Source organism: Cydia fagiglandana, chromosome 9 (assembly GCF_963556715.1).
Source record: "Cydia fagiglandana chromosome 9, ilCydFagi1.1, whole genome shotgun sequence".
NCBI classification, from domain to species: Eukaryota; Metazoa; Arthropoda; class Insecta; order Lepidoptera; family Tortricidae; genus Cydia; species Cydia fagiglandana.
The window spans coordinates 9,738,180-9,762,505 of NC_085940.1; the positions used below are offsets into that span (position 1 = coordinate 9,738,180).

The 24,326-nt window shown below is 38.8% G+C and overlaps 2 protein-coding genes across 3 annotated transcripts; one reads left to right on the plus strand and one right to left on the minus strand.

The window, feature by feature from the left end:
* The first annotated feature begins 2,434 nt into the window (after positions 1-2,434).
* On the plus strand, positions 2,435-3,409 carry LOC134667757 (uncharacterized protein K02A2.6-like). The gene has a single exon (XM_063525174.1). It carries the CDS (start codon positions 2,435-2,437, stop codon positions 3,407-3,409), a length of 975 nt encoding a protein of 324 aa, XP_063381244.1.
* A 3,009-nt stretch (positions 3,410-6,418) lies between these two features.
* On the minus strand, positions 6,419-22,664 carry LOC134667340 (proton-coupled amino acid transporter-like protein pathetic). Of its 2 annotated transcripts, XR_010098628.1 has the most exons (10): positions 22,533-22,664; positions 20,560-20,708; positions 19,566-19,710; positions 18,375-18,505; positions 17,635-17,858; positions 10,807-11,004; positions 9,849-9,957; positions 8,674-8,890; positions 7,652-7,997; positions 6,419-7,404 (listed from the first exon to the last, which is right to left on the minus strand). XR_010098628.1 is itself a non-coding variant. In XM_063524698.1 (9 exons), the coding sequence occupies exons 1-9, from the start codon at positions 22,554-22,556 to the stop codon at positions 7,803-7,805; spliced, it is 1,392 nt and encodes a 463-aa protein (XP_063380768.1). In that variant the 5' UTR covers positions 22,557-22,664; the 3' UTR covers positions 6,419-7,802. The 2 variants fall into 2 exon arrangements, 1 of the variants encoding a protein (XP_063380768.1); XM_063524698.1 differs by having other exon boundaries at positions 6,419-7,997.
* Between the last annotated feature and the right edge of the window lie 1,662 nt (positions 22,665-24,326).

A 24,326-nucleotide genomic window follows, 5' to 3' on the forward strand; every position in this document is an offset into this window, starting at 1 on the left:
ATAGAGAGATGTGCGTCAGAAGAACTGAGGAAAAAAATACTTAAGGGAGGAGATAATATGACGATAGAAAACATTATCTCAGAGGCTAATGCCCTGGAGGCTATTAACAGGCAATTAGAGGATTACAAAAATAAAGAAAAGAACGTGCCGATAGAGATTAATAAAGTGGAAGAGAAGACAGACAGAAAAGGGAAAGAATGTTATAGATGCGGGAGCTGGGGACATTTGTCCAACAGTGAAAACTGTCCTGCTAGAGGAAAAAAATGTCTAAAATGTGGCAAAATTGGGCATTTTAAGTTGCAATGCAAAAGTCAGAACCTGAAAAGAAAACACGAGGACATAAAACATGATGAAACTCGACAGAAAAAGTTTTCCAAGAAATTTAAAAAATCTCCTAAAGCTCATGAGGTAAGAAATATTATAGAGGAAGAAGAGGACTCTGAAACCGAAGAAGTCGAGTATCTATTTAATATAAACGGAGATGACATGGTGGTCTGTGATGTGGGAGGATAAAAAATTAATATGATGATAGATTCAGGATCAAAAAATAATTTAATTACGGATAAGACATGGAAAAAAATGAAGGATATGGGAGTAAGGGTAGTTGACGAAATAAAAGACCCAAAGAAAAAGTTCTTCCCCTATGGATCTAAAACACCTTTGCGACTGCTGGGATCTTTCCGCTCCGACATTAAATTAGCCGGGAGAGAAGAAAACGCAATTTTCTATGTGGTAGATAAAGGTACACAAAATTTACTTGGGAGGACAACAGCAACTAAGTTGGGGGTTTTAAGAATTGGGTTAGAAATAAACCAAATTCAACTAAAGCCATTCCCTAAACTTAAAAATATTATGATTCAAATACCCATCGACGATAAAATTAAACCAATCGTTCAGCCTTACCGTAGAATTCCAATACCTCTAGAAACCAAAGTCGAGGAAAAAATTACGGAACTACTGGAAAAAGATATTATAGAAGAAGTCCATGGCCCCCCAAGTTGGATATCCCCTATTGTGCCTGTAATCAAAGAAAACGGTGACATTCGGCTTTGCGTTGACATGAGACGTGCAAATAAAGCGATTAAAAGAGAAAATCATCCATTACCGACTATGGACCAACTACTACCAAAGTTTAGGAATGCTACAGTGTTCAGTAAATTAGATATTAAGGACGCATTCCACCAGCTAGAAATCCATCCAAACTCACGGGATATAACGACATTCATATCTGGAAAAGGTGTATATAGATACAAAAGATTAATGTTCGGCATTACATGCGCTCCTGAAATATTTCAAAAAACTCTTGAACGCGTATTAATTGGATGTGAGGGAGTTGTCAACTTTATTGACGACATATTAGTTTATGGCGAAGATCAAAAGGAACATGATGTCAGACTTCAGAATGTGCTGAAGGTACTTAAAGAGCATGATATCGTTTTGAAAGAAGAAAAATGTATCTACAACGTTAATAAAATTCAATTTTTAGGACACGAACTAAGTAATGAAGGAATTCGACCACTAGATAAATACGTATCGGCTATTATGGACTTCAGAGCACCCCGAACAATCTCAGAATTGCAAAGTTTTTTAGGACTCGTCAACTATGTAGGGAAGTGGATACCAAATATGGCCACAATTACTGAACCCCTGAAGGAATTATTAAGGCACAGGACAGGCAGAAATGCGAACATCCAAGAGCTCTGGAAGGAAAATCATGAAACAGCATTTAACAATTTGAAAACGGCTTTGTCTAAAATACCTAATTTGGGATACTATAATGTTAAAAATAAAACAATGGTATTCGCAGATGCTAGTCCTGTCGGCCTCGGCGCGATCTTGGTACAAACAAGTGAAGCTGGTCCACGCATAATAGCTTACGGCAACAGAACCTTAACGGAGTGCGAGAGACGTTATTGCCAAACAGAAAAAGAAGCTCTAGCTTTGGTATGGGCAGTGGAGCACTTTCATATGTTTCTTTTTGGGAAAAGATTTGAACTCATAACCGATCATAAACCTTTAGAGGTGATATTCGGACCGAAAGCTAAACCATGTGCTCGTATCGAACGATGGATATTACGTCTACAGTCATACGACTTTCAAGTTATATATCGTCCAGGAAAAACCAACATTGCCGACTCCCTTTCCAGACTATGTAAGAACCTCGACGAACGGAACAGCAACACTAAAGGAAAAGATTTTGTACAAAACATAGTAGAACAGATAAGGCCAGTAGCAATATCGCTACAAGAAATAGAAAGCAGTTCTAAAGAGGACTCGGATGTGGGACCAACAAATAAAGAGTTACAAAATCTTAGAAAACGAGTTGTGTTTTTGTGGCGATATTCTTTTAAGGGGTAGTAAAATTGTTATACCAAAAACACTGCGAGAAAAGGTTTTAGAAGCCGCCCACGAAGGTCATCCTGGAGTCGTTGGAATGAAAGCTAGGCTTAGAGCTAAAGTATGGTGGCCCAGGTACGACAAGGACGTTGAGAGACTGGTGAAGTCGTGTAAAGGATGCACACTTGTTTCAGCACCAAATCCCCCAAATCCGATCAAGAGAAGGGAATTGCCAACACACCCCTGGGTTGATATTGCAATTGATCTCTTAGGTCCTTTGCCGTCTGGGGATTACCTTCTGGTAGTAATCGACTACTATTCGCGGTATAAAGAAATAAAGGCTTGCCGCGATATATCAAGCAAGGCTATGATAGCTATATTGAAGGAAATGTTTAGTCGACTAGGATGTCCAATCACGATTACGGCGGACAACGGTAAACAGTTCGTTAGCCAGGAATTCAGAGATTTTTGCCAAAATAATGACATCCATTTGTTCAACACTATCCCTTATTGGCCCCAGCAAAATGGAGAGGTGGAACGCCAGAACAGAGACATTATTAAACGTTTAAAGATAAGTCAAATTGACAAAAAGAACTGGAAAGATTCGCTTTTGGAATATCTGACTATGTATAATAGTACTCCCCATACGACTACGGGAAAGACGCCAGCGGAATTATTTTTCCAACGGAAATTTAGAGACAAGATACCGATGATAGATACGTTTGAATATAATTATAAAGACCAAGATATGGACGTCAGAGACAGGGACAGAGAGCAAAAAGAAAAAGGAAAAGAATACGCGAACAAGAAGAGAAGAGTTGAGGATGGAAACATAAAAGTAGGGGATGAGGTTTATGTTAAAAATATGAATAAGACAAATAAGTTAGCTCCAAATTATGAGCCAACCCGTCACACTGTAGTATCTTCTAAAGGCGGAGATGTAAACATTGAAAATAACGAAACTGGACAAAGACTGAGAAGAAACATGATGCATTTAAAAAAGGTCGAAGGACAATGGAAAATCTTGGACGAAGAGATGACAGAGACGAATGGTGGCGAATCAGATAATTAAATATATATCTTAAAATTTTATAAGGGATAAGATTAAGACGTGAAGTAATGCTAATACATGAAGCGCAAAAATATTGCTAAATATATAAATAAATAAAGTACTCAGGAAGTTAACGAAGCAGTAAAATAGTAGTTGTGTTAAAATAATGATTAAAAATAAATAAATAATGATGATTATTGAAATTACTGTTTTATTTAATAATCCAAAAATATTAATACAACAAACTTAACAATAAGGAAGGGATGTAGTATACGTGCGAAAGAGATGCGTATATCTGTCGTCTCCTGCGCACGAACACGGACTCTGCGAGGCTGCAAGCGCGCAGTCGCATGTAAGATGAGGAAGCTGAGTCGCGTCACGTAGCGTAGCCGAGGAGCCGATATTCATGGTTGTGTAGTGGAACTAGTGGATACAGTGTAGGTAATAACAAACACTACACGTATGATAAGAAAAAACTGTTTAAATCTATTATCTAAATATGAGAATATAACTAGAACATAAAATTTATCGCTTTTGATGCGTATTTAATTTACAATAAGCAAATGAAATTTTCAAAATAACTTTATTCGGCCATCTCTCGGCAACTCTCGGTTGCTTTCGTTTGGCGGTGCTACAGACTAGACCAAATTATCCGTAAGTTAAAGTAACCTAAATTATGTTTGTCATGTTGATATACACTTATTTCGAAGTTTTTTTACACGAAGTAAAATAAAAAGTGGTGTCGACCTCAACCTTTTACCTTAGTTTATGCCCATACGAGTGACATGCCATATAATGACTGATAATGACACAATATCAATAGTAATTTGTATTTTGTTGTTTTAAATTTCTTTTTGAGTTATATTATTCAGATTTACTACTACAGATGGGCCAAAAATACAAAGTTGATAGCAAGTTATAATGTAGGTAGATAAAATTTAAGTGCATGTTCAGATATTTTTGAGCGAAACGACCTGGTGAAAATAAGCAAACGTACAGTCAGCAGTCGGCCAAATATCGTAATATAACTCTGTTGCTATAGAAATAAGGATGTGTTCCGATATACTGGCGGAATACTGAGAGACAAAAGTGGCTAAGCTTACATTGGCTCGGACATTTAGAGAGAATGGGAGAGGATCGTGCCGTGACGAGAGCGTACTTGGGACAACGAAATGGGAGACGCCCAATTGGACGTCATAGGTACCTACCGCTGGAACGACGTAGTTGCTCGAGATCTGCTTATCCTCGGCCATGGGGACTGGCGAGAGCTATCGCAAGACCGAGAAACATGGTGTGATCTTTTCTCGGAGGCCAGGATTCACATAACCGTAGTAAGTAATGTTAGTATTCAGAAAGGGAAATGGGGAGTACGTACGTTTGTACCAAAAGGCGATTTATGGGCGGTGGTCGTCCATATTCGTCTTAAGGCGGAAATTAATCTAATGAACGTTTTTGCAATTAGGCTTATAAAAATAAATAATAATTTTATGTTGAAACGAGTTTTAAATAAATAACTACGTAGATGAAAATGTATAATTTTGCCTTTTATCAAATCACATAATTTTTTTCAGATATTTTGCGTATTAAGTTATCCAAATAACGGGTACAAATAAGAAATTCCTATCACAATTTTATGAACCCTAGCAGGGTTAAATTGACACACTATTTCATTTACGCGAGCGGAGCTGCGGGCCCGTCTAGTAAGATATATTCACGGAAGGAGAACCTAATACTTAGTGGCGCGTAAGTATTTAAAAATTTCATTGGCTCCCATATAATATGTAATATGCGACTCAAAAAGACCTACTCTGCAAAAGAAAATTCCATCATCATCATTTGCCGTGAAATGTGTCACCGTACCTACCCATGCTGTTTGAAAAATAGAAAAATGCTATAAGTGCAGAAGTGTAGGTACCTACCTACTCATTTTTTGACGTCGACTATACCTAGGTACAGGATGGAAAAAATAATGGGACCTGGATGGAAAGTGCCTTAAAACCAGTTGCAGAACGCAGTTTTGTTTCTTTAAAAAAAATAAAAGAATGCTTTCTTTAAGTAAAATGAGCTAACTTAATGTTTTAAGACACTTTCCCTCCAGACCTCTTTTTAGGGTCCCGTACCTCAAAAGGAAAAAAAACGGAACTCTTATAGGATCACTCGTGCGTCTGTGCGTCTGTCTGTCTGTCTGTCTGTCCGTCTGTCACAGCTGATTTTCTCCGGAACTACTGGACCAATTAAGTTGACATTTGGTACACTACACATATGTAAGTTTGTGACCCAAATATGGACATGAAACGTAAACAAATTAATTTTTAACATGGGGGCCACTTTTGGGGGGTAAATGAGAAAATTAAAAAATTAAGTTTTTCAAACTATATCATGTTACATATCAAATGAAAGAGCTTATTATAAGGATCTCAAATATATTTTTTTATAATTTTCGAATAAACAGTTTAGAAGTAATTCAAGAGAATAGGCAAAAAATGACCATTCCCTTCCCTTTATCTCCGAAACTACTGGGTCTAAAATTTTGAAAAAAATACATCAAATAGATCTATACCTATAGATGACAGGAAAACCTATTAGAAATGTACAGTCAAGCGTGAGTCGGACTTAATTACTTAGTTTTTGATCCGACCCCTACGGATTTTTGTAAAGAGATTTCAGTCACGTTTCACATTAAAAAATACATTTTTAAAAATTGTGTAATGTACGGAACCCTTGGAACGCGAGTCCGACTCGCACTTGGCCGGTTTTTTTTTCACTATACCTTCTTCCTACGTAAAGGGGATTTATTTGCGAATTTATATGTAGATTTGAGGAAGAGGAGTTTATTTAATCATCATCAGCATCATCATCAATCATCAATATCATCATCGTCGTCGTCATCGTCATTTATTAATTGAGGTAACCGTTGTGTTGTTTTTTGGTTGGCTGGTTGATTGGTTAGAAGTGGTTTTTCTTTGAGGCTGTTTTTATTACATTACAGAGTGTTAGATTAGGTTAGGTGAGTTAAAATAAATACAGCTATTAAAAAAAACTTTATATGTAGGTAGGTATCTCAAATACGTAAACCTAATTGTAATTTTGCAGGGACTTACTAGAATAAATGACAATAGTTATCTAACTATAACATATAACACTAGAGCTGTAACTGCTGGCTGTGAGCTGAGAGCCTACTGAGCCTAGCCAAGATGACAAATGTATTGGACTGACAGTTTTCCACCAACGATTGCCATGTTGGCTAGGCCCCATAACATCCCTGAATCGCGAGTTCGAGTAGCATCCGAGGCGGAGAAATTCAAATTTAATATTTCATAAGTACATGTATTTTGGTTACGTTATAAATGTTATAATATTTTCTAGGTTTCTGGCTATTCCATTTAAAGCGTTAAGAAAGGATGTTACGTAAGTACTTGTTATACTACATATTTATATTACAGATGTAGTGCATAATTGTTTTCCATCGTATTTTCTCGTATTTTCTCGGAAACATTCGTATTGGTCATGCTACTTTAGTCAACCTCAGTAATTTTTGTACGAGACCAACAGAAAAAGCAAGACACGTTCGTACTTTTCCGTGAAAATACAATGGAAATAATTATGCCCTACATCTGTATTTAGCTTTTACAGTTGACGTCAAAGATATGTTTACAGTTTTGCATCTTACTATGGTAAGAATACTTTGTAGGTAATAACCGAAAAATTTAAACCTATTTTTGACGTCGTCCTGCAATAATTTGCTACACAACGAAGATCGTAAAAATATCTGGGGATCGATTTTTGAATTTCGACCGCTCGGTTTCGTGTATTTAGTTCAATAATATCTCCAGTACCCGGCATTTAAATTCTACTAATAGAATTGAAAACGAGTGGTCAATACCACTCGATTCCCAATTTCTATTGCTCGTATTTCAAAAATTAGCATTTCGCTGTTTTCCGCCGATTTTCGAGTGACGAAATCGAGCGCTCGAAATTCAAAAATCGGCCCCCAGACACGATCTTATTTGTAGAACCTCTTCCTTGCCGTATCCGGCAATGGCGACTCCATCAACAATTCTTATCCGGATTATGAAATGCCCTTATGTGGCTCGCAAAACCAAACTTTGTCTTGAAGATGCGGTCACACGATGCGCAATGGAGTTGTCCAGTCGAGTTGCGGGTGTATGTGTAGGAGGGCTTAGGTCGCGTCTTGCGGATATGACGCTTAGCATCCAGGTCTTCCAGACGCTGCTGCTCAAATTGAGCTACTTTCTGTAGAACCATAAGAGAGTGTCACATTTTTTTGCGGCGGTCTTCGAAGAGTAACATCATATTGCAGGTGACTGTACTAACAACGAGCTGAAAAATTGTATGGACACAGACAATTTTTTTTGTCCGTGCACTTTTGCAGCTGTGTGTACATCACGGGTCGTTATAAGTTAGATATTAGTCCTTTTAAATTTGAATAAGTCCCGGCAAAAAAGAACAGTACGCCTACTAGTAGCACTAAGACATTTTTCCATAGCCGCCATTTGTATTTGCCTAGCCCTGGGTCCTCCCAAATGACAAGTAGTTCAATGATGGCGGGGAAGATGAACCCCATATTTGACAGGCAAAAAGCTCCGAGCTGTAACAAAAAACTATTATCAATTTATCAATATTTTTTATTTTGTAATAGGCAATTTCGGTACTATTTGGGTGGCTTTAGGCAGCTTCATAGACTAGGAATCCTCTCTAGACCGAGTTAAGAGCAATTATTTCATACAACCGATGATGCCAAAAATGTGGGGGTGCGCGGGACGAGGGGAGCGAAATCCCGTGCCGTGATTGGTCCGTTCAAAGACACGGACGTCACACAAAGACACTTTCGACTCGAACATGGAGTAAAATTACCGTATGCGTGGCAGAGGGGGTACCGCGACTATGCTCAGTCTAGAGGATGTTTTGTCTGTGGGCAGCTTATAGACAAGCTGGAGTACCTTCTGGAGATTGCGTGTAGAACAAAATATCGATTAAATGGTTATTTACATACTTATTGTTCCTTAATGTAGGGATTTTTCTTTGGAAATTAGCAGTGAAACTACATTTCCTGGAAAGCACCTTAATAGAGCCTATTAGCTATGGCTTTCCAGAAAAAGACGACGAATTTCTTTTGTATTCGCAATCTGTTTATAAAAAATCTTTAAGTGGTATCATTGGCATTATTAATTACGTAGAATATACCTAATTACTCTATATAAACAACGCCACCATCCACCACATATAACAATATTTATTTTAGATTAAATCACTAAATTACTTACCAAACCCATCAAATTTCCAATATTAGGGAAGCCAATAGCGATAGCGCTAATAATAACGATGAATACTGCTCTGTATACTCTTTCCCATAGCCAGTGCTTCTTAGGGTCGTGTTTCTTTGACATGTAGTGCCATACCAGGTTGAAAGGCGCCCAGAAATTTAGCGCGAACGTTATGAATATCATTATGCCCATTAGGCACTTTAGGACTACTGGAATCCTGTAAAATAATATCGATATGCGTTAATTCGTTAATTTCACACTTGCTAAGCGGTTAGTAAAGTAGACACGATAATATTTTTGTGAGTATGAGTTACACACACACCCACTTTATCAATAGACAAACACTTTTCTGAAAACCGCATCAAAATCGGTTCAGCCAAACGCGAGATAATTGCGAACAAATATACATACATACAATCTTACATACATACATACATACATACGGGCCAAACCTCCTTTTTTTTTGAAGGCGGTTAAAAAGGGCATGAAATCTCCTATAGTGAGTATTATATTCTTTGCACGAAATCCAAATTTTCTATTATGGAAGGTTAACTTTTATATTTTAATCTAGTGCCAGAATACAGGGTGTTTGGTACATTGTTTGACAAATTAAAATGGCAGATAGGCTGAGTCATTTGCTATCTTCTCTGGCCTAGAAATGTTTTAATTGACGCAAAAAAAAAAAACACTTCTATGTCAGTTTTATGTTAATTCCGATTTTTTACTTAGGTAGTAGTAAAAAGAACCATGGCCAATTTTGTTTTTCTAGGCATGAGAAGATAGCAAATGACTCGACCTATCCGCCGTTTTAATTTGGCAAACGATGTACCAAACACCCTGTATATTCAAATTGCGTATGTACCTACCTACCTATTTAAAAAAATGAGAACTAGTTTTATAGTTAAAATGTACCTATATGTCGGAGTTAGATAAAAGAGTTCTATGGTATTTTTGTATACCTTTTAGGTTTTGTCACCTAAAAAAAACTACATAGGTACAAAGAGTATAAGGTGTATTCGGGTAATACCGAATGTCGGATAATTCCGAAAATCAGATGAAAATCACCCTTAATTCCATCATAATAAAAGTCTCTTTTCGGAATTATCCGACAGTTTTCGACATTCGGAATTACCCGAGTCAACCTTAATAATATATGGGTAGGTATTTATACTTACGCGCTATTGATAGGGAAGTTCAGAGTCACTGGTGATATCGAAAGTTCTCCAAATCCCCAGTAGCCAAAAAAACCGACTAAGATCAAAAATGAAACCACTACGCACATACCTACAAATAAAACAGAAAAAGGTTATTGGTATATAAAAAACTGATTATTTGATACATGGATAAGTATCATAGTAAATATTTTTGTAGACCAAAGCAGTGCCAAATATCATTCTAACAAAATTAAAATTTATTTCAGTTAAGCCATTAAGAGCCAATTGCACCAAACCATCTAATATTTATGACGTTCGCTGAAATGTATTGGACTTTTCTCACCAAAGTTGATCAGCCCAAGGCGTCTTACCCACGCCACGTAAGATACGATTAAGATGGGAGAGAAATGGTATTAGGTAAGCTCGTAAGCATCTTTCATAGTGTTTTCAATATTCAGCGAGTTCAAGATGTTCTTCACACCAAAGATGTCGATACCACTAAGCTGGAACAGCCCCATGTCGTCCTTCAAGATGTTGCTAGTTACCAAAAATAGTAGATTGTTTACCAAGTGATGAAAGGCACGCCTTTCTTCCGAGGTAGTTTGGCGCTCGAACGCAATGAGAGCGCCAATAGTCCGAGGCTGAAATGATGCCTTTCACCCGAGTTAAACACTCTACTTTTCCTTTTGAATACCAGGAAAGTAAAATGCATGTGTTTTGTTTAAAAACATGACTAAGTATGATTTTTTATAGTATTTTTGAGGGTACTTTCAATTAACAATTTAGGCAAAAGTATCATTTATGGAATGGGGAGTCAAATATAAATATCAGAATGGAAATTTTCTACCCAAATTTTAATTGCTTATCGTAAAAAAATTAATAAAATCTTACTTGAAGTGCAGAAACGTATCATTTTCTGCACACCTTTTAGAACAATAATGACCCTCTTTCAGAGCATGAGAAATGAAAATGTACTTACTAGCGCAAAGCACCGTGGTGAACTTGAGGGGATCTTTCATATTGTTCTCAATAGGCAGCGAGACCCCGATGCCTTCCATGCTGAAGATGGCAATGCCACTGAACTCGAACAGGCCCAAGCCATCCTTCCAAGCAGGGATGGTGCTGATTGGTGGGGGGTCGAGCATGCTGTAGTATAATGTCGCTACTACACATATCACTGAAAGAAGATATATTGTCATGGTTGGTAGAATAGAATAGAATAGAATAGAATATATTTTATTTGTATTAATTGTACATCGTCATATTCATAAATTATTTACAATTAGGGGAACAAACATATTATTATAATATTAAATGAATGTTACATTTATATACAAGTCAATTACGCTTCAATGCAAGTTAGATTAAATATAATGATTAATGAATTATACTAAACATAATTTGAACACAATTTCATTGAATAAAGATGACATGTCATGAAAGTTATAATTATACCTATACATACTATTCATTCATGGTTTCGACTTTCGACATATTTAGTCATTCATCCAAAAATTCTTTCACCGAGTAGTATGCTTTTGTTGTGCAAAACGTTTTGAGTTCACGTGTGAAGCGTCGTTCATTACTCAATTCTTTTATTACCTCAGGTAATTTATTATATATTTTGGCACCTACTACCTTTAAGGACTTCCCTGACTTCTGGAGTCTATGCGTGGGTACCGACAGTGCAGGTTTTCTTCTCGCAGAGTAGGTCTTGCTTATAGGAAACTCATCAAGGTTATTTCTCACATATTTACCTATCTCAAATATAAAGAGCGAAGGTACAGTCATTACCTTAAGGTTAACAAATAGCTGCCGTGCAGGTTCGTCCTGAGGGACTCGTGATATCAGTCTAATTACCTTTTTTTGTAGGATGAATGGTCGGTCTCTATCAGCCGCCAGGCCCCAAAGGTCAATTCCTCTCGTTAGGTGTGCATGGAAATATGCATAATATGCTGTCAGCTGGCCTTGTTCCGATAACGTGTGCTTTAGACGTCCGATAGCGTAGAAGGCAGAATTCAATTTTTTACAGATCGCGTCAATCTGTTGGCTCCATTGCAAACTGCTATCGAAACAAAAGCCAACATAACGAGCATAGTCTACGGGTTCTATTTGCACCCCGTTAACGGTCAAATCTAGCCGTAACTGTACCCTATTATTGAGTGAGAATTGGAGGAGATTAGTTTTCTCAATATTTAACTGCATGCCGTTAGCTTGAAACCAGTGCAGTAATTTTAGAATTATGTCCCTAGCATTCGACTGCAGTTCCTCTTGGCTACGACCGTGGATTATTGCACATATGTCATCCGCATACATGATGAATTTTGCAATAGGACTTGGGAACGGCAAGTCATTCATCAGTAACGCGAATATACTATTTCCGACATTTGAGCCCTGGGGGACAGACCTATCTCCGACTGAGCCACACACAGAATTCTCCCCGTTGACATCAGTGACTTGAACGCGGTGGGCTAGGAACGACCTTACTATATCCAGGGCCTTACCCCGGACACCGTAATGTTCAAGCTTCGCCGCTATCAACTCATGGTCTACTAGGTCGAATGCACGAGACAAGTCAAAAAATATAGCAGCAACGTAATTTTTTGCCTCTAGATGGTCTAATACGGTTTCCAGTAGCATGCGCACCGCACCTAGGGTTGATCGGCCCGCGCGATATGCATACTGGTCACCGCAGAGTACACCTTTGGTATTGAAAAAATGTGCAAGCCTATTGCATAAGCCTGATTCAAATATCTTGGACAGTGCTGGAACAAGTGATATTGGACGATAATTTTTCATTGTATCCCTACTACCTTTTCCCTTGTAAACTGGGGTAACTCTGATTTTTTTAAGGGATTCGGGATAATTACCACTGAGTATTGCGTCATTAAAATGTTCACATAGTTGGTGAAGAAAATTGTGCGGTAAACTGTGAAGTATAGCTGTCGGGAAGCCATATATATCCTTAGTTCCTTTCGCTTTGACCGACTTTATGATTGTCAATATTTCCTGCGTTGTGAAAGGAGCCATGAACATTGTGGACGCTAGGGATGAGTAGGTAGCGCGGAGTAGGCGAAGCGCTTCCTGTATGCACGGGCGCAGAAGGGTGTCGTGCACCACGCTCAGGTAATGTTGGTTGAGCACGTCAGCCAGCTCCCGACTGGAGCCATTTTCGCCGCACACCGCTCGACGCAGCACGCAGAACTCGTCCCTAGAAACTCGGCCTTTGTTGGTCTCAGCCTTAATGACGTCCCAAAGGGCACGAGTCTTATTAGAGCTACACTCAATTTTATTATTTATGAACGTTTTTCTTGTTCTATTTAATAAAGCATTATGTTTGCATGTATAGCATTTAGTAAACTGTATAAGATTTTGATTATCTGGGTAGTGTCTAACTAGCATACCTAATAATAGAAGGAATTCCTTGCTTTTAGTAGTTTCCGGATTCGACCACATCCTATCCTTCGGTCTAATGGGTACCTTTTTAACTGGGCAAAACATCTCAAATTTACTAAGTAAACCTGTAAACATTGCATCGAAGTCGCCTGTATTACGTTGCGAGAAACTAGACCAGTCAGTGTTCCTTACATTTTCAAAAAACCGCGCTAAGTGCGTTTCATTAGTTATTCTCTTAGTTACATGCCTAGTCTGGTTATATGATGACTAGGGATTGCAATCCGGACTGGTTTTGAATCCGGCCGGATCCGGCCGGATTTTGGCCTCAATCCGGCGGATCCGGCCGGATCCGGCCGGATTGGTATTGCGGATAAAAAATTCATCAAGTCATGTATTTTATCATGTTTTTAGCGTTATATGCGAAGTTAAGGATATTTTTTAATGGATTAATAAAACGGGTGTCTTAACAGGAGACCTATAGGCTCTCCGAAACATGTCGCGCGAGTGACTAAAAACAAGTGAGTCTAAACCGTAAATTATTCAATGTTAGTATGTCTCACAACAGTTTAATTCGATGACGGCTGTTTTAAGTTTCAAAAAACAACGTTTTCATTACTTAACCACAAATAAAATCTTCTTTTTCTCTTAAACTATCTATAGCCCAACTCACATTTCCAACAAAAAGGTGCTCTCAATTCAACCATTTTAGTTTTAGCAAACAAAATCAATAAACGTGTATACCTATACAAGTACATTTAGTAGCATAATAATAACAAAATAACATATAAATAATAATAATAAATAAATATTATAGGACATTTTTACACAAATTGACTAAGCCCCACGGTAAGGTCAAGAAAGCTTGTGTTGTTGGTACTCAGACAACGATATATAATATACAAATACTTAAAATTAAATACATAGAAAGCAACCATGACTCAGGAACAAATATCTGTGCTCATCACACAAATAATTGTCCTTACCGGGATTCGAAAACCCAGGATCGCGGCTCCACAGGCAGGATCACTACCCACTGGCTAGGTCAGACCGGTCGTCAAAAGTCAACATATATTTCTCTATTTAATTTTATAAATATTTATTCATTATATTTTAAATGCAGGTAACACTTATTATAAGTGGGCTAAAATGGTTTGTACAAAATAAAACGAACATGTACATTAAATTACAATGTAACAACACAATAAACTGAATATAAACCAATCCAGTACTTACGGTGCACGGAAATCTCACGTCACATATTTCGTCGGCTAAAAAAAAGCGCTGGTGGCCTAGCGGTAAGAGCGTGCGACTTTCAATCCGGAGGTCGCGGGTTCAAACCCCGGCTCGTACCAATAAGTTTTTCGGAACTTATGTACGAAATATCATGTGATATTTACCAGTCGCTTTTCGGTGAAGGAAAACATCGTGAGGAAACCTGCATACATCTGCGAAGAAATTCAAAGGTGTATGTGAAGTCCCCAATCCGCATTGGGCTAGCGTGGGGACTATAGCCCAAGCCCTCTCGCGCATGAGAGGAGGCCTGTACTCAGCAGTGGGACGTATATAGGCTGAAATGATGATGATGATGATGAGAAGACAGGCGTCAACTAACAAACAAGTTGTTGTGTTGCTGTTTGCGAGCGAGAAAATTCGAATACTGGCGAGAACTTTTAAATTTTAGCAGTGTTTTAAGCTGTTATTTTATATTTTAGCGCTTTATTTCACTTTACCGGATCCGGGACCGGATCCGGTGAATTTTGCCGGATCCGGTATCATGAAAAATGTGCCGGATCCGGCCGGATTACCGGATCCGCCGGACCGGATTGCAATCCCTAATGATGACACTATCGACATTTTAAAGCAAACGGCACAGTGATCACTTAGGCCCGTGTCCAGTGGATAAGTCGAAATTAAATCCCTAGGAATATCAGTGTACACATGATCTAGGCAAGTTTTAGACTCACCTTGAATTCTGGTTGCAAAATTGACCATTGATGCCAAATTATATCTAATTAAAATTTCTTGAATGTCCCGTCCCGTCTTTGTTTACTCCGTTTCATAAAGTCTACATTGACGTCACCCATTATCAATACGTTTGCATTTTCATTAATTAAATGACCAAGTAATAAATCCAATTGATGAGTAAATATGTCGAAATTACCCTCCGTATTCGAACGATATACACAAACAACAATTACATTTATATATCTACAACTTGTACAGCGGCTATCTCAATATGCATTTCTAAGGAGTAGCTACATAAATCGGGTCTGTCAATAACGGTAAGCCCGGTATGTGCATATATGCATACACCACCATGTTGCCTAGTTGTACGACAAAAGTGTGAGCTTAAAACATAATTAGTTATATTTGTTACTACTAACTCGTCAGGTGGCATCCAATGTTCAGTGAGTAGTAGGAGATCATATTTAATACTACCTTGCAATAGGGACTCAATACCTACAGTCTTATTCCGGAGGCAACGCACATTTTGTAATAGTATATGACATTGGCGTTCACATGCACTAATCATTCCATTGTTATTGTTGTTCGCTGGCCGGCGTAGTGTAGACTGCGGAGCCGAGCCCGGTGGCGCGGCGGGAGCGGACGAGAAACCAGTTTGCAAACTTGACACCGGGTGGCCACACAGTCGGCGAGCTCAGGCGTTCGAATAGGTCCTTAGGAATACCAATTATAAATGAGGAGTGCCTGGTGGAGTTTATTTGCCGTTTTTCGACGAAGTAATCATTAGATTTCTCAATTTTGTTTAGAAATTGTAGGATATTGTCCTTAGTTGTATCCGGCTTGAAGCTCCAGGCTTGTATATATTTTAACGACGGCACTGTTTTCAGTCTCGTCGATTTTCCCCGTTCCTACCACAATGGACTTCGACTTTCTATTTTTTTTGTAGGTGGCTTCTTTCCAAGATTGGTCGTGACATTCATCTTGGTCATCATTAGTCACCAGCCTTTGTGGTGAGCCCTGAGTAAGGCTGAGAGTACTGAGCGGTGTTCCGCTCATAAGCGGAGCGATTTCCGATTTCGTGGCCCCAACGGGAGTTGACGCGTTTCTGCTGTCATTGGCGGAGGTGGGAGTATTATGTGATTGGTCATTTGGCTTCGGGTCGTGTCGCACTTTAGAAGCAGAAATATGTTCCTTCCTCTTTCCACTCGTGTGCTTGTTAATACTGGCGACTGCATTTGTCTTCGCTAGGCGCGCAGGTCTCTGTGATTTGGCAGGCGGCGCATGCGCAGACGACGGTGTCGGCGAGGGCTGCTGAGTCGCTGTTGATGACGATTGGCAGTTATCGTTTGAATCGCTGTCACCTCTGGCTTTACACAGCTGACAAACATTTATCACTTGCTTTTTCAACATGCAATTTTGCTCGTTTAACTTGCTTTCGAGAGTATTCACTTTGTTCACTAGTGTTGTAACAGTTGTTTGTAAATTACGTATAAGGTTTTCAAGTAGTTTCGACGTCATTTTTCGAAAATAATAATTAAATACGCGGAGTGCAATGACAGTGCAACCGAACTTGACCCGAGGTGGGGGGGGACTATGGTATACAACAGCTTAGGAGCGACCTCCTTAGAGCTTAGAGCATTTAATAACTGGAGTGGCCATCAAGAGCTTACCCCTCTCTCGAAAAACCTGCACAATTGTGCAAACTTTTGTATGGACTGACACGGTTATTTGTAGGTACGTTACGTACAAATCATGTAGAAATAGCAATACATTTGTCGTCCCCTCCCCGCAAAAATCGGCAGACTGTTTCGTAAAGAAAATGACAGCGATGACATTTCCTTTTATTTTACAAAATGCTCTAAGCCTTAGAGTAGTGTGGGTTTAGTTTAAGTCACATTACGCCACAATTATAATAGGTACTTTGGGATTGACCTCAATCTCAAGCGTGAGGTAACGACGTAAAACGACGTAAACTAACAGTACCTCAGTAGCCCGGGCGTAAGAATACGGCTACGGTATCACCTGCCTGTCGTAAAAGACGACTAAAAGGGGTTCTCGGGGTTGGAGACGGTCGCAGCTAGGGACTGCGAGTGAAAAAAGAGGGGACCCAAAAAGGGGTCTAGCGTTATGGCTAGGACGGCACTGGCGCGTTCATTGGAGATCCCAGGGCTATAACCGCGAAAATCGAAGTTCGCAAATTGCGGGCATTTTTCTCTGTCACTCTAATTACGCCTTCATTGGAGTAAAAGAGAAAGATCCCCGCAATTTACGAATTTCGGTTTTCGCGGTAGCCCCTCAGAGCCGTCCCAAATGCGCCGAGGAGGACAAATGGGAGGTTTTTAGTCGGTGCAAGCCCGACATAACCTCCGCGCTGTCCCTGCGCCGAAATATCCATAACAGATTTTCTTCCCAATTAAAAAAAAAAGTACACCATGACCAGACTTACCGATAAACGCATCGGCAAGCAACGTAAAAGGCGCCAAGTACTTCAACGTGGTTATCATGCACATCAGTAGTATAGGAACCAGCAGCATGAGCACATACAGCCGGAGCCTGTTAATATCATCGTCGACACCCTCGGCGACTTGGAGGATCGTCTTCGCTATGATGATCTGGTACACGCAGCAGGCACCGAACAGGTCTATGCAGATGACTGTGTCTACTGCGTACCTGAAACAAGTGTTGATCAACGAACATCGGTCGACATTAGACGTCTGCGAAATTTAATTATCCAACAGTCCAAATTGCGTGGCTGCAATCCAAAATCGGTCCGTGAATGTCAAAAACGTACAATGTTTAATATTAGGATACCGTCCATTTGGATGAATCCATTGTAACGGCATCCATTTGGAAGGCTCGTCAGTGGCCTGATTTATAATAGAACTGTCGCTTTTGCATGCACACGCAATTTTATTTTACATCATTATATTTAACCGTAATATTTCTTGAATTGAAAAAGCGTCTGCTTTCGGAAAGAAAGGACGTATTTCTACGCTAGTAAACTTTAATAAGTAAAGAATAAATACTGTTAAGAAAAAAGAAACTGATGACTAATGATTGATTACATACGCTACCTACTGATATGTTTGAAATGAATGCAGTGACTCTGCAATAATAATTTTAATCATTCAGAGAGTTGGTTGATTGGTTTGGATACGTTATAAATTTGAAAGCAATATGTCCTACCTGAACCACTTACTGTATTTCCTCAGTGTGGGGAATGGGCCGATCTCCATGGCAGCCTCGGCCACGTCAGGGTACGACAATGTAGTCACATGTAGTCTTTGGTACAGCACTTGCGCTGATTTTACTAATAACTGAAATGAAAGATATGTGTTCTAAGGGTTCCACATATATGTCGACGCGGAATCGGCAAAAGCCGATAAGAAAATGCTTCATGTCCGAGCAATAACAGCGAAAAAGCCGTCGAGGCGTCGGCAGGCGCCGCGCCGGCCGATGCGAGCCGAGCCGAACGACGACTTTTTCGCACTTATTGCGCAGACAACCTAAAGTTTTTTCCTAGTCGATATATGTAGGGAGACCCTTACTTCACTGTCTTTTCAAACAAATTATGTTCAATGTATAGTATATATGAATTATCTCAGGTGATTTTTTCGAGTTCGGGTGCTAATCCGTTAAACAAAAGCCTTTGTTTCTTTTAAGAGCGGTCTACAGCACGCGCCAAAGCAACCATGTCGTTTAAAAAGCAACTATCGTGATAGTATTAAGGTTCAAATTCATATGATAGCTTGTTCAGAGAACAATCAGGGTGGTCTTGTTTTTGGAGATAACAAAAACGTGTTATCTCCGAATGGGCTGTTTCATGAATCTGAACCATATAATTAGAACGGTAAATTTGCTTTTTAAACGGGCTTGTTCCCGTTACTTACGTCCGGGCTATTAGCAATAAGCATTATAACCACTGCATAAAGGAAACAATACCTTTTTTTTAACAGATTAGCGTCCGAGCCCGAAAAAATCAACGGAGATAATTCATACTATAGACTACTCTTAGGTTTTGCGGGGTACTTAAAACCGCCAATATGTCTAAAGTTATTATTAATCCCGTACAAGCTAGCAATTACAAAGTTAAAGGCAAGTTTGTTGTTTATATAAGGTACGGTCAGCCAAGAAAGTGGTCTACCACTTTCGACTCTATCAATCAGATGATAGAGTCGAAAAGTGGTAGACCACTTTCTTGGCTGACTGTACCATATAAAAATCAGAGAAATCGCGTCCTTGGCAATTACAATTAATCTATGTAGCACAAGTTCCATCCAGTAGAGGACTAGAGGGCCAAAAAATTTATTTTTGTAATATCATCAGGAGACGTTGTAATATCGTGTAAAATCAAACACAAAACTCATAAGTACTCACATGTACGCAGTACGTGATATAGAACCCGTAGACTACCGTCAGCACAAGCGAAGTCCATAGCCCTGCTTTCATATACGCTTCATGTATACCTAATATGCCACCTCCAAGGCATCCTTTTATTAGATGACCAGTCGATTCAACGACGCTGAAATATTAAATTATCGTGTAATCTATGTGGTTAATAAAATAGTTCTGATTAAGTTATGCGTATCTTATAGAAGATAGAAATTGTGCTAACTCCAATAGCATAGTAGCACAAAAAGGTATAGGTGTAAATAGGATAAATCACTACGGAATCACTGACCTATGAAATTTAAACCCTTGACTCGTAATGAAACAAGACACGTCTTTGTCAACGGCATGGACGATCACTAATAGGGGGGGGGGGCTAGACATCGGATGATGGTAGCATGATGTAGGAGGAAATGAGGTGATTTGAAGCATGATTTTTGGATGATTTTAGGGCGGGGGCCAAAATCGTTAAAAATCGATGACGTAATTTATGGACAGCCCCGTAGCTTGCATCTGGTCGTCTACGATATGAAACTATATTTATTAGGTATGTACCTAGGTGTCCCAAACAAACTTCCTTACTATAACATAAATTCGATTTTACGTGCGATTTTTAGAGTTCCGTACAAAACTTTCGGTTTAGTAGATCCGTTTTAAAGTTAGGAACTAATTATACTACCTAATAGCAAGTCTAAACTTTATTTATACCTACTTTTGCCATCATTTACCTGCAAGTCCAGGCAAAAACACTTTACTGTTCCCCAAAAATGTTCACAAAGGGAATCATTGAATTTTCATTCCGGGAAGATATACTGTCCTGCTAAGCCAAAAAGCGCTATCTCAAAAGAAAATTCCATGCTAACTTATACTTTAGTTTCTATAACTGAGAATTTCATTTTCATAATCATTTGTTTTTGAGATAGCGTTATTCAGATATAGGAGGGCAGAATAGGTACATGAAAAAAGATTTTTTGAGACTTACTTGGTAGACTTGGACAGGTTCCGTTCTGAGACAAAGTCAAAGGGTTCCTTATCGTAGTGCCTCACAAATTTCTGAACCGGCTCATCAGCTGGCGGCGGTTGTGGAGGCGGTTTGATCTTTGGATCCACCTCTGTTTGTGTGTGGTTGTTCTGTGAATAAAATACCCTTCATTTTTCCTCATTTATAGGATGGACAGCAAAGGGACATCACGATTAAGACTATTAAGTATGTCACTGGAAGGTTAATGATAATGACATAATGAACTTAAAGGTAGTTAATATGTACCTACATATATGCTTAGCAATGCGTTGGCAACTGTGAGAGATAAACAATACCGCAGATTGATATTGTATCCAAGAAGAAATGTTTAAAAATCTCTATATATTCGATTATTAAATAAAAGTATTTTTTTGTAAAATATCAATCAAGCACAAACTGTATACAATTGCGAAAAGCTATTCATTCACGTACCTAATAATTTGTATTCTCAAAATAATTTAAAAACGAATTGTTGGTACATAATACAAATAGAAACAACTAATTTTAACGACCTTCATGGCCAAGTGTTATGTACCGTGAAGAATCGAGCTATCTCTGGAACAGTCTAGATAAGGTTCCGAGTAATAAATTTGTACAACTAAATAGTAAAAAAAATCAGATAAGACAGGTCTGATTGAATCGAAGGCATTGATATGTTGAGACATCTATAGCATGTATAATTATACGTATGTAATTGTCGTAATTATAACCTGCACTTGTATAAATAAGCCATAATTAGTCAGAAAAATTGGGACAGGCTGATTCATTTTCGATGAATTCAAGGCCGACTTTTTTTGTGCTTCTCTTCTTGGTAGGACCAGTAGGCTTAGCACAAGGGTGCCACAACAGTATCTCGCTCGCGAGATAGAATACCCGTCCCTCTCTAATGAATACAGCTAGAAAAAGACGGGCAGTCTATCTCGCGGACGAGATACAGTCGTGGCTCTCCTGTGCTAAGCTTGCATAGGGGGATTTTGCTAAGAGCCTCAAACACATCGTTAGAGCTTTCAAAGCACTGGACAATGCTCTTAAAATGCTTGTACTCCTTTTTCAAATACATTGAAAGAATTAAAGGAAAATGTGTTCCTTCGACTGCATCTAGAAGTCATTTTTAGGTTTCCGAATTCCGAACCCGAAGGGTAAAAACGGAACCCTATTACTGAGACTCCTCTGTCACCAGGCTGTATCTCATGAGCCGTGATAGCTAGATATGTAGTTGTAATTTTCACAGATGATGTAGGTACTCGTATTTCTGTTTATAAACAGAATTTATAAAATAATAAATATTTAAGTGGGGCTCCTATACAAAAAACGTGATTTTTTGCCGTTTTTTGCGTAATGGCACGGAACCCTTCGTGCACGAGTCCGACTCGCACTTGGCCAGTTTTTCAGTTTGCTGTCCATTAATTCTATCTTATTATTGTACCTATTTACTCTTTTACTTTAATGTGCGCATAATTAAATTCAATTTACTTACCTAACTCCTAGCCCCTAATAAACAGCTCCCATAACATAACGCAGATAGCGTTTTGCTAGCTTAACATTAATAATGACACGATTATGAAAGCGACGTACATTTTTACTACATATACCGGGTGTGGCCCGTAACATGAGCAAATAATTAAAACATAGATTGTACTCCTCAAACGGTGACACTTTTGTTCTACAATAAATATTATCTTCACTGGACGCCATCGCCACGCCATATCATTGTGATTGACGTTGCTTGTCACGCCTTAAACATAACAAAATTCGCAATACATTGCGTCTTAGAATAAACTTTAAAGTGTATTAAAAATCAAACCACAAGTTATTTTTAACAGTCGCTGAACAAATGTTGGTCAGTATGAGGAGTACAGCCTACAGTTTAATTTTTTGCTCATATTACAGGCCACACCCGATATGAAGGTATTTATTATGAAATAGGTACTTACGTGATTGGCACAAGTCAGTTCCATGTTATCAGCAACACACAACCTGCTCTGTCGTGATCTTTGTGTCAATTAACTCTCAGATCGTCTGCATGCGTTCAACCTTGTTGGGTACAGTCAACCAGAAAATATACTATTAAAGCAGACCACATGAAGCCGGAAAGAGCCAAAATCAGGCTGCAAATAGTGAAAAAAAAAACTTTGTCTAAGCACCGAGATACCTACGTAATAAAGGCGTCATAAGTACCTACCTAAAGATTCTCATACATAGGCATGTAACTTGAAGTGCCTTAATCTACACAGGCTTTGCAGTGACAAGGTACCTATAGATGTGTCATGTCAAAATATGAAGCATCATTGCCGACGCAGAGTTAGCTTAGTCCAATATCCAGCAACGTTTTAAAATCTATTTTATACTTAAAATTATGCCATTGACACGATTAGGTAAGTGAAAATACTAAGCTTGAGCGTCAGATTTCCATTTCCAGATATCTACAACAAGATCTACCTTTTTACCAGATATTGTTTTGTTTCTTTAATTTCATAACAAATACCAACCCTGTTTTTACAATCCCTGCCACGACAGATTTTTGCGTGCCTATCACGTCGAGTCAAAAATGTGTGCCTTGCATGCCTTCAGGAAAGATGTTAATAGTTTTGTTTTCGTGTCTTTTTTATAAGAATGAATAATATCTTATTGGTATGGGTCGCATATACCTAGGTCTCTACTGCTCTTGGCCGTTAATAATACGCGATAAAACACCTGGTAATAATACGCGATTCTAATAATTGAGTAAATTGACAAGCATCATTTCCAATACTAAATACGTATAGGCATTTATAATGGACCGATACGATTGGAGTAATGGACATCACTTGAGGCAATATACGGTGATGGGGATATTTAATGAAATCGTCAATATCGTCACCACAATTTGTTAGTTACGTACATCGGAAAGTTACAGTGTGGTTGCATCACACTGAAATTATATTTGGTAAGGTATCTTATATCAGGTGGTGGAAAGAAGAGATGCAACGGATAGTTATTTGGCCGGATACCGGATATTCGGCTTGACATTCGGCCGAATATCCGGTATCCGGCTGCCGAATATTCGGCCGGCGGAACTATACCTACATTTCGGTTTTTCAGGTCGCATTGTGCAGGTTTGACCTGTTTTTTAATGAACGTTCGCGCGGACGCATTTCTAGGTTCGAAATGAGTGCGCGTGTATAGTAACCGAATATCCGGTGCATCTCTAGAAAGAACTCCTTCCGAGATTTTCTCGAGGAACTTCAAACGGAGTTCTGCAAACAGGGAGTGCAATATTCGATACCTTACTAACCACAGAACCCCTAGTGTAAATTTCATTCGATAGCCTGACGTGCGTGTCGTGTGTTCGCGTTTGCGTTACTTAGAATAGAATAGAATAGAATGTTATGTCTATTTTGTATGGGATTTTGAAAAACGCGCCAAGCGGGATGATTTGAATCCTCAAAATTCTATACAAAATGACACTTAATGCAAACGCGTAGATACGTCATCACGTCACGCTATCGAATGAAATTTACATTATGGGTACAGTCACCTGCAATAGTATATTACTCTTCGAGGGCCGCAAAATTATATGACTCGCTCTTATGAGTCTTATGGCTCTACAAATAAAATCGTGTCTGATATTTTTGCGGCCTTCATTGTGTAACATATTATTGCAGGTGACTGTACCTACAGACTACTTAATACTATGAATTCAGTCGATCGACCAAGTACCGCAATGTAACGAAAATAGCTTACAAGGT

What these genes read in the sequence shown, in the direction of transcription:
- LOC134667757 (XM_063525174.1), top strand. Translation starts at nt 2,435, where the DNA reads ATGAAAGCTAGGCTTAGAGCTAAAGTATGGTGGCCCAGGTACGACAAG.
- LOC134667340 (XM_063524698.1), bottom strand. Translation starts at nt 22,556, where the DNA reads ATGGAACTGACTTGTGCCAATCAC. An exon ending in CACCACGGTGCTTTGCGCTA is followed by an intron (nt 9,958 to 10,806) that starts GTAAGTACATTT and finishes TTTTATTTGTAG; the next exon opens with GTATGTGCGTAGTGGTTTCA. An exon ending in TTGGAAATTTGATGGGTTTG is followed by an intron (nt 7,998 to 8,673) that starts GTAAGTAATTTA and finishes TTTTTGTTACAG; the next exon opens with CTCGGAGCTTTTTGCCTGTC.